This window comes from Moschus berezovskii, chromosome 21, assembly GCF_049115385.1.
Source record: "Moschus berezovskii isolate FMDL1 chromosome 21, NW_MosBer_1.0, whole genome shotgun sequence".
In the NCBI taxonomy this organism is placed as follows: Eukaryota; Metazoa; Chordata; class Mammalia; order Artiodactyla; family Moschidae; genus Moschus; species Moschus berezovskii.
In genome coordinates this window covers 11,118,627-11,135,938 of record NC_142480.1, presented here as the reverse complement: position 1 = coordinate 11,135,938, position 17,312 = coordinate 11,118,627, and the positions used below count along the sequence as shown (strand labels likewise).

At 52.6% G+C, this 17,312-nt stretch overlaps 1 protein-coding gene across 2 annotated transcripts; it reads right to left on the bottom strand.

Annotated features, from left to right (window-relative positions):
- Positions 1-5,149: 5,149 nt before the first annotated feature.
- On the bottom strand, positions 5,150-17,078 carry SERPINA1 (serpin family A member 1). 2 transcript variants are annotated; one of them, XM_055418452.2, is made up of 5 exons: positions 16,923-17,078; positions 8,655-9,298; positions 7,525-7,795; positions 6,249-6,396; positions 5,150-5,426 (listed from the first exon to the last, which is right to left on the bottom strand). In XM_055418452.2, exons 2-5 carry the CDS (start codon positions 9,292-9,294, stop codon positions 5,235-5,237), a joined length of 1,251 nt encoding a protein of 416 aa, XP_055274427.2. In that variant the 5' UTR covers positions 9,295-9,298; positions 16,923-17,078; the 3' UTR covers positions 5,150-5,234. The 2 variants fall into 2 exon arrangements, with proteins under 2 accessions (XP_055274427.2, XP_055274426.2); XM_055418451.2 differs by having other exon boundaries at positions 16,914-17,071.
- Positions 17,079-17,312: the final 234 nt, after the last annotated feature.

Below are 17,312 nucleotides of genomic sequence, written 5' to 3'. Positions count from 1 at the left end.
TGGACATGAGTTTGAGTGAACTCCGGGAGTTGGTGATGGACAGGGAGGCCTGGCGTGCTGTGATTCATGGGGTCGCGGAGAGTCGGACACGACTGAGCGACTGAACTGAACTGAACTGAACTGAACTAAAAAGATTAACTCAGGAGCAGCCAAATGGATAAGGTGTGTAGAGCAAGGTGTGGGGAAACCAAGAAATCGAACAGGGCTCCACGCCCCATCTATGTTCATCACTCCCCCTAGCCTCCATGTGTCCAGCCTGGAGGCTCTCTGAACCCCGGTCTTCTGGCATTTTTGGAGGCTTCATTACATCAGCATGATTGTTTACCTCGCTGACTTTTAAAAGAATTTTTATTTATTTTTAATTGATTGATGATTGCTTTACAATATTGGTTTGATTTCTGTCATACATCAACATGAATTACCCATAGGCACTTGCTCCTTGAAAGAAAAGCTATGACCAACCTAGACAGCATATTAGAATGCAGAGACATTGCTGACAAAGGTCTGTCTAGTCAAACAATTCTTTTTTTCTATTAGTTGTGTATGGATGTGAGAGTTGGACTATAAAGAAAGCTGAGCGTGGAGGGACTGATGCTTTTGAACTGTGGTGTTGGAGGAGACTCCTGAGAGTAACTTGGACTGCAAGGAGATTAAACCAGTCAATCCTAAAGGAAATCAGTCCTGAATATTCATTGGAAAGACTGATGCTGAAACTAAAACTCCAGTCTTTGGCCACCTGATGTGAAGAACTGACTGACTCATTGGAAAAACCCTGATGCTGGGAAAGATTGAAGGCAGGAGGAGAAGTGAACGGCAAAGGATGAGATGGTTGGATGGCATCACCGACTCGAAGGACATGAGTTTGAGCAAACTGCGAGAGTTGGTGATGGACAGGGAAGCCTGGTGTGCTGCAGTCCATGGGGTCACAAAGAGTCAGACACAACTGAGTGACTGAACTGAACTGAACCGTAGGTGTACACATGTTCCCTCCCTCTTAAATTTCCTTCCCACCTCCTGCCCATTCCCACCCCTCTAGGTTATTACATAGCCCCAGTTTGACTTTTGTTTGAACTGGATCCCCAATCCCATTCCCCATCCCTGAGATTAGGGGTTGGTTTCCCATGGCCACCAACCCCCATCCTTAGGTGACCTAGGGGGGTTTCCAAATGTCACCTTATTAACATAACCAAAAACACCTTTCTGGCTCTCATCAGTTAAGAAAATCCAAAGGTTTTAGGATCTCTGTGCCAGAACCGGCATGAAGATGAAATATACATATTTCTTCGTATTAATCATAATGTCACAACCTCATTCATCACCCATTATCCACAGCCATATACCAGCATGTTTTGAAGGTGAGGTCTGGGTCTCCTCCTATCCCAGGGAGCGCAGATATCCAGAAAAGGTTTGCTTTCTCTTGTATAGCTCATGCCCACCCCATGGACTTGTGGAGAGGATCAGGAGATATCCTGGAATGGAAATCAAGATGTAATCAGTATTCTCCATTTCCAGACTAGCACACATGTGTGAGAAGCCAGATGCATCCTGACCTTTGTCTACATTTTATGAATGAGGCTCAGATGACCCCACCAGTGAGGGCAGAGCTGGCACTTAACCTTAAAAGTTCGCGTATTTATGATGAAAATCTAATGGGTATGTTTTCTTTCCCCCTGCCACTGATGGGGAGGTGTCAGTGTCCCTTCCACGTTGGCCCTGTCTGAGCCCGTGCTTGTGTCTTTCCCTCCCATCCGTCTCAGGGCAGAGCTGAGTACCTGCCTGGGGGTGCAGAGCAGCCTAGAGCCCCCAGAAGCTGCATTTCAGCTAGTGCTAGGGCAGTGAGCTGGACCCTGAGTAGACCGTCAGGTTGGAATTCTTCTTAAAGTCTGAGATGCACTGGGGAATAGACAGCATTAGGGCAGCCCCAGTTGAAGAGGGAGGGAGCTGCCTTCAGGTCTGTGCTGGGCAGGTCTTCCAACCTGCTGGATCTGCGTTTCCCCATCTATACCTTGGGGATAATGAGTCCCAGCTGCGTCCTTCAAGGACCAATTCTGAGGGTCAGACTAGGCGGTGATTACATCTAAAAACTCTAAAGAATAGGCAACGCTGAGGCATACGGCTGTCCTGCTTGGCTTGTGGCGCACTCTTGTCCCCCTTGTGACAAGGCTGCCCTGACCTTTGGCCCTGTGGGGGTGCCCCTGCCCCTGCCCCTGCCCCCAGGGAGTGGACCCTGTTGGTTCCCATATGCACCAATGAAATCTGCTCTGGGGTTTTAAGCTAGTTTGAACTGGGTCCCTGTCAACCAGAGTCCAGACTTACGTACCAACGGGCCACTTTTTTGAGAAATGATTATATCTTAGGTGAATTCCCTGGACTCTCAGGAACTCCAAGTGGCTCTTGTATCTGACCCTATACTCCCCCAGAATGTCAGTGTTGGGGAACATGCCACATTGCTTGCTCAAGGCTGTGAGCTCTTTAACCTTGGGTGGGAAGAATTCCAGCAGATCCTGGGGCTCTTTTCCTTACAGAGGCATCCTAGGCTAGTGCTGTGGGCCCCAGCACTCCTCACGGTTTGAGGAGGAGTTTAGCACAACATTCAGAAAACTAAGATCATGGCATCTGGTCCCATCACTTCATGGCAAATAGATGGGAAACAGTGGAAACAGTGGCTGACTTTCTTTTTCTGGGCTCCAAAATCACTGCAGATGGTGATTGCAGCCATGAAATTAAAAGACGCTTACTCCTTGGAAGGAAAGTTATGACCAACCTAGACAGCATATTAAAAAGCAGAGACATTACTTTGACAACAAAAGTCCATCTAGTCAAGGCTATGGTTTTTCCAGTGGTCATGTACGGATGTGAGAGTTGGGTTATAAAGAAAGCTGAGCACAGAAGAATTGATGATTTTGAACTGTGGTGTTGGAGAAGACCCTTGAGAGTCCCTTGGACTGCAAGGAGATCCAAACAGTTCATCCTAAAGGAGATCAGTCCTGGGTGTTCATTGGAAGGACTGATGTTGAAGCTGAAACTCCAATACTTTGGCCACCTGATGCGAAGACCCTGGAAAAGACCCTGATGCTGGGAAAGATTGAGGGCAGGAGGAGAAGGGGACGACAGAGGATGAGATGGCTGGAGGGCATCACCGACACGATGGACATGAGTTTTAGCAAACTCTGGGAGATAGTGCAGGATGGGGAAGCCTGGTGTGCTGCAGTCCGTGGGGTTGCAGAGCCAGACAGGACTGAGTGACTGAACAAGTCCTGTGCAGTCCGTCTGGTATGATGTGGGGTTTGGAGGAATAAGGAGAGCCTCTAGAGCTGACTTTGCCACGAGCCACGACCTTGAAGGAGATGACGCCTCTCTGAGCCTGTTTCTTCATCTGCGCAAAGCGCCACACAGAAGAGCAGAGCAACTCCACTCTCAGCATCACAGTGCTGCCGAGAGGATTCAACAAGAAAATGTTCGCATGGCTCCTCCCAGGGAGTCAGGCTTAGAGAAGGAGCTCAGGGCCAGCAGACCTTGTCCCTTACACCAGCGCCCTCCTCTGTCGTCCTTTAAAAAGCGGTTTCGGCACTCTGATGTGAACCTCACAGCACCTCAAGATATGTTTTGATGAGGATACTGAGGATCAGAGAGGTTTCATGACTTTGCTAAAATCACACAGTCAGGAAGTGGCAGAGTCTGAACTCGATCCAAGTTCTTTAGACCCTCAGGTCTGGCCTCATTCTGGGTGCTGGGCGCTAGTCGTGTCATGAATGGAATTTGTAGAAGCTGGAAGTCTCTAGGCAGAGAAAACTCAAGAGATGTTAGGCTTATTTGGGAAACGGTCTGATCTTCATCCATTATGTTCAGTTCTGTGAAACTGTGCAGATGTGGCCCTTTTGACTTAAATGGTATACATTTGATGTGACTCAAGCCTGTTCTTTAGGGGTGCACACATCCCAATCAAAAGCTAGACGGTGATCACTGGATTTGTGTAGGATGGGACCGTACTTCTCCGGGACAAGTGTATTCCCATGAGAGTTTGGGGAGCTGGCTCCTTCAGGCTGGGGTCCAGCCAGGCCTTCTGACTACAGCAGCCCTCCTGTAGGGCCTTCAAGGGTGGGAAGGAGCCATGTGGCCCTCAGTGAAAGGGTCTGCTCCTGGGACATCCTTTAACTGTGGCCTGGGAGCTGTGGTTTCCAGCCAGAGACCACAGGAAGGGCCCAGGGGCAGGAACACATGGGCAAGACAAGTGGAAATGTGGCCCCTGACACAGTTTAGCTAAGGGAGGGCGGGGGCAGGGGGACTGGGGGTCGATGGTCTGCTCTATTTCCCCTCCTGTGACTTCGGAATCATTGTCAGGACCTTCCAGAGCCACCCAGGGCACCTTGGCCATGTGATTAGGGAATACAAGAGGGCGTAGGGTAAGTGGTCTTGCTGGGGGGAGGCTGAAGTCCTGGGGGAGTTTGAACAAGGGATACAGACTGGGACCTTCTCTTCCAGGGGAGAAGAGAAGGAAACCTGCCTCCAGGAATGGCATGTTTGAGGGTCCTGGCGCAGAGATGGAGTGACAAGGACATAAGTATGTGTTCCCAGTCCAGCTTCATGGATAAGGGCCCTTCAAACACCAAGCAGAGCCTTTGGCAGGAAAGACCTGTGAGTGGTCAGTGTCCAAGCTTGGCTCAGGTGACGATGCGGGACAAGGAGAGGACCCGATTCCTATCTCTGCTGCTGGAGATGCTGCAGCCCAGTGTCCCTGTGTGAGCTGAAGGCTCTGGGAGCAGTGGCAGCCTGCAGGTGAGGAGCTCTAAGTGGGGGCCACAGTGAGACCAGCGGGGGTGGGGCACTGAGCAGAAGGACCTGGTGGATGCTGGATGGCGGTGGGAGCCACAGGCTGGATTCCGAGCCTGTGGGATTTCCCCCTGGGGACCCCAGAGGAGACTGGAAAACCTGGAGCTTTTCCATAGTGACTGGGGTAGAGGCCGGAAGCTGTGGGATTCAGCCGACCTTTCATCCTGGCCGAGCACAGGCTTGGGCAGCGTAAATACTAGGGCATCTTACAGCAGTGGACACACGAAGAGGGCCATGGCCCGGATTCCACACACATCCTGGGGATGCAAAGAAAGACTCAGATGCAAGAGCACGAACGGTTGATACACCACACGCAAGCTCGGGCTAGGTCAGTCATCCTTTAATGCCATGGAGGGAGGAGGGGGACTTGGCCTGGGAGGGGAAGGCTGAACCCCGAGAGGCAGTTAGGCTTGGGTGGGATTCACCACCTTTCCCACGAAGAGGGGAGACTTGGTGTTTCTATCGTAGATGATGCAGAGGAAGGGTCTGTTGAACACGACCTCTGGGGGAAGGGACATGGGGATGGCTTCCAGAAACGTGGACCCGGCAGCTTCTGTCCCTTTCTCGTCGATGGTCAGTGCAGCCTTGTGGAGCGCCTGGAAGGGGGAGAGCAGTGAGGTCGCGTGTGAGTGGAGACAGGCCCCCACCCAGGCCTGGGAGCCGGGCGAGGAGGAGAGCCTCGCCCAGGGCAGGGCACCCTCTGGTCTGTCTCCTCACCTCCTGTCCTTCCCCAGCGCTGTCTACCCAGCCCTGCGGGGGACACACAAGGGATGCTCGCAAGGCCTCTGTCTGGTCCACCAGGGTACCCCAGCCCCTCCTCCTCCCCAGCCTTCCTGGGAAACAACCCATCACCTCGGGGGAGAGAAGATTTTCCTGCCCTCTGTCTCCTCGGCTCCCCTCTCATTTGTGGAGCCAGATACTGAGCTCCTTGGGGAGCAGGACTTTGAGGGGTACTTTCATGTGCCTTGTCCCCACCCAAGTGCTCCATTCACAAACAGTCACTGAACCACCGCTGTTTTCTTGGGCACCTGTAATTCCCCTGAATAAACGGCATCTTTGGTTGAAATCACTCAGACTCGGTGATTAGCCAGTAGCTCCTGGAGTCTCAGATGCTGGGGCCAAAGGGTCTTGGCAATCCCCGAGCCTCAGTCTCTCTCTGTAAGTAGGGGCTTGTAGGGGCCCAGAAAAGGGAAGTCCCCGGCCAAGGAGGAGACAGAGTAAGAGACACAACCTCGCACCTGGTGCGTGAGGCCACGTCCTCCCCTCTGTCAGCTGCCCACACTGCCGTCGTGGCGGAGCGTTGGCATTCCCCAGGGGCCTCAGAGGCGCGCCTGTGTCCCCCTGCCCCTTCCTCAGCCTCGCCCCAGAGCTGCGGCCCCGCGCCCGTTCCGACCTACAGACGCCAGGGACACACGCACCTTGGACAACTTCAGAGGCTGTTCCTCGGTGATCCCTGAGAGGTCAGCCCTGTCGCTGAAGACCTTGGTGATGCCCAGTTTGTCCAGGATAGTTTTCAGATCGTACATTTCAGAAATGGACAGTTTGGGCAAATGTAAATTGGCAGAACTGTCATGAAAAAAAAAAAACCAAACGTCACAGAGTTGAAAGTGCTTCCTTTTCTGGTTGTTCTTTCCAGTTGGCGCCCTCTCCCCCTGCTCTCACACTTTGGTTTATTCCACCTTTAGTTGTTCCTCTACACCCAGGGTCAGAGGATTTTAGAATCAGAGCAATCCTCTGGTCCTGCAGAGCCTCTCAAGGGCCACCTCCTCTGAGAAGGCCTCCCGGAGGATCCGGGGTGTCCTCCGGAAGGACGGTACTCACTACTTCCCTGTAGGGTTTGGTCACGCCCCCTAGACTGGGACTCCTCCAGGGCCAGGATCCCAGGGGACTGTGGGGTGTGGTGGCAGGCCCAGAGTGCCGTCTGCTGAGGGCGTGAGGAGTTCTTCTCTGTATTTTCGTCTTTGTTTTATGTTATACATGATAAAATTGCTCAGCCGGGCCTGGGCATATTTACAAACAGAGACAGGCACGGATATGGAATGCATGATGGGGAGCTGGTCGAACCACACTCATCTAATGACAGAGGAGTCAGAACCAGCCTCAAACGGGTCCTGGAGTTTCCTGCTCTGGGCGTTGGCCTTTTCAGCCTCTCATCACCGACTCTGTGGACATGAGTTTGAATGAGCTCCGGGAGTTGATGATGGACAGGGAGGCCTGGCGTTCTGTGATTCATGGGGTCGCGGAGAGTCGGACACGACTGAGCGACTGAACTGAACTGAACTGAATTGAAGCAGTTCCCCCTCTCCCCCTCTCCCATCCTGCCGTGGACTTTTTAGCCCGTAATGAACACTCTAGCCTGTAATCTACATTCAGCCGCCACCTTTGCCAGGAAGCCCATCCGCTTCTTTCCTGGGTTTGCCAACAACATGTGTTGACATTGCTCTCCCGGTGCACCAGGAAGGGGCAGTGTCCAGGCTGGGGAGGAAGTCCTCAAGGACAGGACTTTCACTCCTCACCCCTGGGCACCAGCCCTATTGTGGAGTCTGCCTGCTACTACGTGCATGCATTCTGGCCCCTGTTGGAAGCAGACACACAGCGGTCATGGCTGTGGTCGGTGGGTCTATCCCCCCCCACCCCCACCCTCTGACAGGACCAGGTGTGGCAGCTCCTGGGTCGGTCTGTTTGGGAGGTCACCTTGCATATTTCTTTTCCAGCAACTTGGTGAGGAGTTCATTGTTGAGCCTGTCCTCCAGCTGCTGCAGTTTCCCCAGGTCGGGCAGGATGAAGCAGGCACTGACGTTGCCCATGTAATCCAAGAGCAGCACCCAGCTGGCAATTTTTTCGCAGTAGTGGAGGTCAAACATGCCCAGGCGGTTCATCATGGGCACCTTCACGGTGGTTTGCTGGTTCACATGGAAGTCCTTCTCTGTGGTGCGCTCCACCTCGAAGGGCTTCTTCCATTTTCCTGGAGAGAAGAGATAGCGGACATCAGCCAAGGGTGGGAGAAGGTTCAGTAACAGTGGGAGAATAAAGGAGCCCTGAGCCTCCTGGTGAGATACTTCTCTCTGAGCCTCAGGTTTGTGTGTGTGCTCGTGTCCGACTCTTTGTGACCCCATGGACTGTAGCCCACCAGGCTCCTCTGTCCATGGGATTTCCCAGGCAAGAATACCAGAGAGGTTTGTCCTTTCTTACTTCAGGGGAGCTTCCTGACCCGGGGATCAAACCTGCATCTCCTGTTGTCCTCATGCATTGGCAGGTGGATTCTTTACCCCTTGAGCCACCTGGGAAGCCCCAAACCTCAGTTTTACCATCTGTAAAATGGGTCTAAAGTAAACACGCAGTCTACAGAGAAGACTTTGGGGGAGAATAATGCAAGGCTGGATAGCATCCAGAATTTCAATTTTGTAGAGGCTCCTGTGGTAGAGTAAGGATGTGAACCTTGTTCTTCCCGATTCCAAAGGTGTCACTACTCCCTCTGCACTGCAGTTGTCAGAAGTGTGGTTCGGAATTTGTTTTTCTGACTCTATTTTGGGAGGCACTGCATATCGTACACCTCTCCCAGGTAGGGATTTGCAGTGCATGTTAGGACATTGAGAGCTCTGAAAAGTCCTGCAGAGATGAAGGTACTTTGTTTAATCCATAATTCCCTAACCCTATTGGATCACAGGAAATTTCAGTGGTCGTGTGTGGAAAACTGAATAACACACGCAGAGATGCATGGCTATGTCCCATTCCGTGCTGCCAGGAAAGTTAAGAACTGAGTGTCTGAGAATATTTTGGGGGTGTTTCTGTGGAAAAAGCTCAGACTGGTTATGCAATCTTACCTTTAAAGGTTATGTAATTCACCAGAGCAAAAACTGTTCTTTGGTCAAGAAACTTTACCAAATCCACAATTTTTCCAAGGCTTCCCTTCTCTACATAATCGTTGATCTTCTTCTTGGCCGCCTCAGCATCCCTGAAGTTGATGGAGAAGGCTTCGGAGTGATACAGATTCTTGACATCCTCCAAAAATGTATCCTGTAGCTTCACACTCTCATTGATGAACAGACCATGGCCAGTGGTCAGTTGCAGCTGGTGGTTTGGCTGGTTGAGGGTGTGGAGAAGATGCTGAAAACCTTTGTGGATCTCAGCCTCTGCTAGCTCAGTGAGGTTGAAACCCAGACCCTCCAGGATCTCAGTGTGAGTGTTGCCCTTGGCTCCCAGGGCGAGCATCGCAAAGGCTGAAGCGATGTTCACTGGGGAGAAGAAGATGTTGGTGGTGTTGGACTGCTGGACCAACTGGTGGTATATCTTGAAGGCAAAGTTAACCAAGATGGGGGCAATCTTGTGGCAGGCTGCTTCCTGGAGGGATGTATCATCTGTCTCTTGGACAGCATGTCCGTGAAGAGCCCCAACCAGGGAGATGGGGGCCAGGCAGCACAGGGCTGCCAGCATCAGGAGGCCCCATGTGATGGAGGGTGCCATTATCCTGCAAGAGAGAGAAGGGTACCATGCCCAAGTCAGACCATACAGTGAGTCCCTTGGCCACTGACTGACGCCAGGTCAAAGCAACCAGTTTACCGAGGATCTATATGCCAAACACGCTTCTGTGTCAGCATCACTGAAAGCCTCAGAACCATGGCAAGGACTTGATGGTGCTTATAGCATGCCAAATGCCACCCTAAGCTCTTCCCTGTCACTGCACCATGTTCTGCTAACACTCCTCTGACCTGGGTCATGCGACACCCCTGGGCTTACAGATGAGGAGACCAGGCTCCTAGAGGTTAAGTCACTGTCCAAGGTTCCGGGACAGACAAGTAGCAGAGTCAGAATCACAGTCCCAGGTCGTCTGGGTCTGGAGTCCACGCTCTCGATGGCTCTGCTAACATCCACAATGACCCCAAGGTATAAGTGCCGCTGCCCTTATTTTGGGAAGAGGAAACTGAGGGACAGGAAGTGGATAATGACCCCGGAGGTGGGCCAAATCGGACTCAGGGATGATTGGATCTGGAACAGCCCTAGGAGGACTTCCACTAAAATCTGTTACCTAATGGACAGAGAGGTGGCAGCCCAGAGTGGGAGGGATCTTGCTTCAATGACACACAGCCAGAACACAGAAGAGCTGTGAGGAAACCCAGCTGGGGCGGTGGCGGGGGCGGGGGAGGGCTGTAACCCAACACTCACAATGAACCTCAGCCCCTGGTAGATTTTCCTGAGCTGGAGGGCTGCACGCACAGTGAGACTGTGGCCTCAGTCACAGGATTATCCTGATGGTCAGCTTAGCTACCCACCCTGCTTGCCTCCTCTGCCCCAGCTCTGTGCTCAGCATGCTTGTGGGTGCTGAATGTCCTGGCTCCTCCAGCCAAGTGGAATTTGTCTTTGTGTGGGGGGTGGGGTGGGTAAGAGTTGGGAAAGCATCTTTTCCTTTTCAGACAGACCTGGGTTCTAATCTAGATCTCTGTCACCACCAGCTGTGTGACCTCGGATGACTTGCTTAGTCTCTCTGGTCCTTATTTTGTCACAGGTAGAAAGTAAGATTTTGGGGATCTTTGAAAGTAAGATCTTCACTACGTCTAGACTCCATACCTTACGCTGAAAGCACCTGAGAGAGCAGATGGCCTTGAAGGAGAGGCTGGTAGATGGGAAAGCAGAAGCCCTCAGAGGCTGGCTGAGAGGAAGATGAGCTCCATGGCTGGGTGGGGGAGACAACGGGGAATGGCAAGGCCTGTGGCTGGCCCAGCAAGCTCAGCCTCCACCTAGTGATCGTCAAAGTCAGTTCTTCTGCAGCAGCACAGGACCAGCTCTGCCCCACAGAGCTCCCTCCACTCCACACAGACCCTTGCCTTGGGCCACCAGGCCGAGGTCTCCTAAGTACCACCTGCTGTCTATCCAGATAAAGGAACTGAGGTCCAAGCAGAGGCGAGGATGTGCCTGCAGCCATAGAGCTGGCTATTGATATGAGTCACGTAGCTAAAACCATCATTTTAATAAAATACAAAGACAAAGGAGCTCTTGAACTCGGCATATGAAAACCCGAGGTGAAGAAGTTGGAAACAAGGAATGCTGGGTTTTACTTACCCCCTTGGACTTTTTAAAAGTTTCTTTCCAATAAACAACAAGATGAAGCACAAAACTAGTTTCTTTCCATTACTTTTTTTTTTTCTGGACTTCAGGCCTCTAAATAACCCAAATAGAGGAGACCACAGTTTATGTAATACCTGTTTATATTTTTCATAAACTAGCCAGTGGTTTTAGAGCTGAAGACGGTGCTGAGATTAATTCTGTATATTTCCATCACCCTTGGGTTTCTCACTACCTCCCCACTGGATTTTGGTGTGGTCCTTCATGGTTGATGGAAATTCCCCATCTTGGCGAGGCTCAGAGATGATGAAGGATTTGAACTCTGTATGCTGGGGGCACTACATATGCCAAGTGGCCTCAGAGTCAGAGGCTGTGGCTTCCTGTCTGCACAGGGCCACCTCTGTCTACTTGGCCATGGACAAGCATCTACTTGTTTGGGGGCCTCATTCTCCCCAGTTGTATAAACTGAGGTTAAGGGGGACCTTAATGAGGTCCCTGTGTACCAGTGCTGGAATTTTAATTAGAGGGTTATCTGGGTTTGGTGGAACAAGATGGACTGAAACTTCCCATGGGGTTACAGGGTGAGGTGCCCTCCTGCCTAGAGGGATGTTGGCCTTAAGAAGGTAGCAAGGCTGGCGTGGGGCTGAGGGGAAGAGGGGCTACATCTGGGGTGAGCACCTCCCTGCCCCCACCCCATCATCCTGCCTGGGGGTTGCATCACCTCCTCTGGCTTCCTCCTCTTACAGTAAATGGTCTGAGGCCAGGAAGGGGCCAGAGCCTTGCCAAGGCCACACAGTGAGTCAGGGACAAAGCTGGCTGGAGCTGGGCTTGGTTTCCCCACCTCTCGAACTATAGATGGAACAGTGTGTCCCCAGGTCAATTCAGTGAGTGTCAGAATTAGGTCCCAAACACTCTGACATCAGTCTTGAGATTCTGTTGACTTCCTTTTGCCTCCCAGTCTGTTCCTTAAAACTTCGGGGGCCCAAGACTCCTCTCTCCTCTTCCTTCTATCAAAGGCAGTCCCTTCCCCCTAATCCCCAAATCCTGGTGCTGGGGAGCCGACCAGAGATGAGAGAGGAGACGGTGAAGGGACCAAACTTCAAATCGGCAGAATGAAGATGCCACAGTGACACTTCCGGAGTCTGGGGTAGGTCGGAGACAGTGAATGAGCTGTCCCTTTGCCTAATCTCATGCCATTTCTTTCCCCCAGGATATAAAACAAGTGACCAAGAGTGACCCAGTGGGGTCCAGGGAAGTGACTGTGACCTAAGGTCACAACCTACTGACACCTGGGTAAGCCCAGGGTGACTCAGCCCCGCCATTTACAGGTAAGTGGCCTTGGGCAAGTGATTGCACTTCTTCAAGCCTCGCCTTCCTGTCAGTGGAGAAAAGAATCTCTCGCAAGGCAGATGTGAGGAACAGATAAGGTGGTGAGTGGGTGGGCATCTAGCAGGTGTGGAAGCCCTACCCGTGTACAGGGAGGGTTCAAGCTAGAGAACTGGCAGATTTCTTCCGGGCCAGTTAGCCACACTGCTCAGGGCCAGAGAGGGGAACCCTGCTCCACAGAGAATGGCCTCTGAGTTTAGAAAATGTCCAGTTCGATTCTCCAGGTCTTTACTCATTGACTATTAGCTGCCAAACCTGATTCTTGGCAAATGTCAGCATGAGCATCCTCCTCCTCTTTTCACTTAATGAAGAGCAGGCGTCCCTGCACTGTCTCATCTTCCCTCAGAGCTTACCCTGGGAGGTGGGCATTATTATTAACCCCGTTTTATAGACGGAGACAGCAAGGAGATCGAACCAGTCCATCCTAAAGGAAATCAGTCCTGAATATTCACTGGAAGGACTGATGCTGAAGCTGAAGTTCCAATACTTTGGTCACCTGATGCGAAGAACTGACTCACTGGGAAAGACCCTGATGCTGAAAGATTGAGGGTAGGAGGAGACGGGGATGACAGAGGAGGAAATGGTTGGATGGCATCACCAACTCAATGGACATGAGTTTGAGGAAGCTCTAGGAGATGGTGACGGACAGGGAAGCCTGACATGCTGCAGCCTACAGAATCAGAGCTGGACATGCCTGAGCAACTGAACAACGACAAAGATGGAGAAACTGAGGGCTGCAGAGGTCAAATAAATCACTGAAAATCACAGAACTGAACTGGTGGCTTACAGAACTAATGTTTTTTGGTGCGCAGCATGTGGGATCTCAGTTCCCTGACCAGGAATCAAACCCGTGCTTTCTGCAATGGAAGTGGGGAGTCTTAATCACTGAACCACCAGGGAAGTCTCTACAGAACTGAATTTAATCCTAGGTGTTTTGATTCCTGAATTTGGCATTTAACACTTCTCTGTGTACAAAGCTGAAGGCAGAGGCCTCAGAACAGAAAACCTCAGAGGTGGCCTGCCTGAACAAAGAGGGACAGCATCACCATGTGGCTAAGATTAGAGGCTATGAGGCCAGAATGCCCACGCTCAATTTGCTATCAGTTCTGTGACCTTGGACTAGATACTCAGCCTCTCTGAACCTCAGGTTCCCAGTGATGATGTGGGTGTACTTCCTCTAAAAGAACTATTATGCAAATGAAATAGGTGCAAAGTGCCAAGAAATGCCTGGCACGCTGTCAGTTCTTAGGAGGCATCAGTTGTTATTGACACTGTGGCTCTTTCAGGAGCCTCTAAAAGTCTGGTTGCCTTGGCCTAGGCCATTTTTGTACCCCATCTCCAAACACCAGTGATGGAAAAATCATATCATTTCTAAAGTCCAGAGATCAAAGCCAGTGGGAGTGGGGTAGGGGCAGGAGGGCCAAGGTTATCTATGCTTTGCCCAAAAGGGCAGAGAGGATGAGCAACTGTCCAAGGTCACCCAGCATCAGAGGTGACTCAAAACCAGCCCAGTCTTCCCACTCTCCAGCTGGTGCCTGAGACCCGAAGGGACAATGTGGCAGTGGGCATGAGGGCAGAAGCGGGAATTCTGGAGGGGATTCAACCTAAGTTTGACTCCTAGATGGTGTGTAACCGGGGGCAGGGGATGAACCTCCCTGTCCCAGAAGTCCTCATCTGTCAGATGGGAACGCTACAGTAACTACCTCAGAGGACTGCCATGAGGCTTAAACAGAGGCTGCCTGTGCAGAGAGGGGGCTCAGGAATACAGCTCAAAGCCCACTCCCCAGGACAGTGCCCTCCCCAGCTCCCCATCTTCCGCTGCACACAAAGATGGCCAGGGGCCCACTGTGGACAGGGGGGCCCACTTTGGTAACTCCAGGCTGGTGCGGTTCTGTTCTGGGCACTTCTGCAGAGAACGGAGGCATGATGAAGAGCTGAGACTCAGAGCTTCTGGCCCGACCAGTCTTCCCCACCAGGTTGCTCTGTGAGCCTGGGCTACTCACTGTCCCTCCCTGAGCCTTATCGTTCTCATCTGTAGACACAGGAAAAGATATACACCCAAGCAAATGTGGAGACAGCGAGACCTACAGAAGACCAGCGATGGCAAAGATATAGGAGCTGTGCCAGCAGAAACATACTCCCTCCTAGGTCTCTGGATGCCACAGCCAGCCCCCAAGCCCTCACTTCCACTTCCGCTCGCAGAGGGCCACTTTAGTCACCGGGAGGAATTGGGGAGGCCCTGGACAGGTTGGGGAGCAGGAAAGGACCCCTAGGGCTGCTGTTACTATGACAACAGGCAGCCTGGCCCCAGGCTGCTCCATCCTCATTGCATCCTCAAGGCTTGCCCAGGGAGCGCAGGGTCCCAGAGGCCTCTGGCCAGAGGAAGGCTTACTTACGATTCACTGTCCCAGGTCAGGGCTGGTGACTGAGGCCGAGGAGACAGAGCCCTGTCCTTGCCCGTATTTAAGCACTGGACCCAGAGGGGTGAAGGGGGAGGCTGCTGGTAAACATTAACCAAGGTCACCCCAGTTATCAGAGGAACAAACAGGGACTAAGTCCATTGGCTGGACACTGAACTGCCTGCTCACGTTGTCCATCGATGTTCCTCTGGGCGGCACGCGCCCTGTGTTCCATATCCCTGAGAGTCTTTGTGTCCAGCTCATAAACCACAGCGTCCTGTGTCCAAGCTGGGGTGGCATGGATGCCGACATTCTGGGGATTGGCATGACTTTTGCTGGCCTGCAATCCACTGGGGAGTTCTCAGTTGCTGCTCCATCAGTAGCAAGAGCTACCCTTTATGCCCTCAAAATGCCCACTGCTAGGACTTCCCTGGTGGTCCAGTGGTTAAGAATTTGCCTTCCAGTGCAGGGGACATGGGTTCTATCCCTGGTAAGGGGAGATTCCATATGCTATGGGGCAACTAAGCCCATACAGCAACTGCTGGAGCCTGTGCCCTAGAGACCGTGGCCCGTAACCAGAGAAGCCACTGCCATGGGAAGGCCATGCACCGCAACTAGAGAGTAGCCCCTTTGCCACGACTAGAGGAAGCCCTTGAGCAGCAACAGAGATCCAGCACAGCCAAAAAAAAAAAAAAGATGCCGAAGATGCAAGGGGTAGAGAACATTATGAGCTCAGCTGGCAGATAGTAAACTGGTCATCCACCCAAAGTCACTGAGCAGACACAAAACCTCTCTCGCCTTCCCTGGAAAGAAAATGGGGCCTGACTGCAGTTGACACAGCTGCCTAAGGCTGATTCACGTGGCGGGGGTACAGGCCCGGGGTCAGAGTAAATCTACGAAGAGTTGTGTGGCCTCAGGCAAGCTGCTACATCTCTCTGAAACATGGGGTAGTTTCATTTGCATCTTAAGGCTTTGGATGTCCCACTTCCAGCTCATTGTCAGGGATATGGAAATCTCTCACGCAAAGCACTGGGCACATACTAGGCTCCTGATTCTGATCTGCACAGCCGTCTGCTCACACCTGCTCACCAAGCTTCTCCAGGTAGGAGGAGGTGCAATTCCTGGCCAGCCTCAGGCCTGTTTCTATTTCCACTGGATCTGGCTTCCGGCCAGCTAACTCGACCCACAGGCTGCCTGAATTTTCCTGGGACCTGTGGCCCCATCCAGGAGCTACGGCAGGATTCTGGGGGCACTGGTGGTGGCTAGGGTGGTAGTGTGGGATTGAGGCCCGTAGGGCCCTACTGGGCAGTGTGTACAGTGTGATGCCAGCCGCCTTAGGTTTTTCAGCGGAGTCCATTTAAAAGCCTAAGGCGGCTGGCATCACGCCGTGTGTACCGCCCTACACTCCCTTGGCATGCCATGTAAACTCTGTATTTGTTGAGCCGGTGGACAAGTGTATCTTTGTTCTCCCCTCATCCCCTGGCCCCAGCTATGGGACTGTGCCTGGCGAATAGCCTGTAGGTTCCTCTAGCACACAGGTTTAGACCAGGGAACCCAGCATCCCCACTCACTGGCTGTGAGATCTCAGCCTCATGCCTCCATTTCCCCATCTGTAAAATGGGGATGTGACAGTTCGTACCTTGCCGGGCTGCTGCGAGGATTAAATGGAGCAGTTTCAGAGCTCAGAGCCCAGTGTTGGGGGCACATGGTGAGCCCTGTGCCCGTGGGTCTCCCTGGTGTGATTCTAGGTGGGTGATCTGGGGATGAGGGGAGCGTTCCAGAGCTTCCCTCTGGGCTTCCCTTTCTTAGTCCTCTCTGTTCCTGTGAGGGGAGTGTGTACCACCCCGCATATAGGGGCAGAAACGAGCTCAGGAAGGGAAGGACTCTCCGCTCCCATCCCTCCAGACTCCCTGATTCCACAAGCTGGCTCCAGAACCCTGACTCTTTCCGCTGAGCTGGCTGAAGCGATTTCTTACCCAGGGCTCTGCACCTACCCACAGCTTGAAGACCTAAGGTGTGATGGGACAAGGTCTGCCCTCCGTACCTCCTGGACATTTCTTCCCCTCCCTGTGCCTCAGTTTCCCCATCTGTACAATGGCCTCCCTCCATGCCTGGCTGCCCCTGTTAGCTCTTGCACTGAGTGGGCATAGGCAAGTGTCCAGGCTGTTGCCACACGTAGTGTCTTTCAGCCTGATGGTCTGGGGCAGGTGGGAAGGTGCCCCGCCCCATCCCCCTTACCTTCAATACCTGGTTCTTGTGGCAGAAGGAACTCCTCCTCCTTCAGGGCTCCTGGAGGCCGTGTGTGCCCTGAGCGCAGCACCCAGGCTCTGCCAGCGCAGGAGGAAGGAGCTTCTGGGTGGTTCAGGCAGCAGGTCTGGGAGGGGTGGGGACCCTGGGCAGGAAGCCGCCTTGCACAAAGCTGCCAGGAGCCAGGCAGATGCCAGAAAGCCCTTCCCAGCCCAGGCGGTAGTCCTGTGTGTCACCTGTTGTCCCTGCTGTGTCTGGCTGTATGACCCAGGATGAATCACCCAGTGCCTTTGAGCTTCTGTAAGCAGGCTGGTTGCACCTGGCAGAGCAGATTAAAGCGGATGACAGGTGTCTCCTTTTGGCCCAGAGCTAGGCATCAATGTCTTGTTA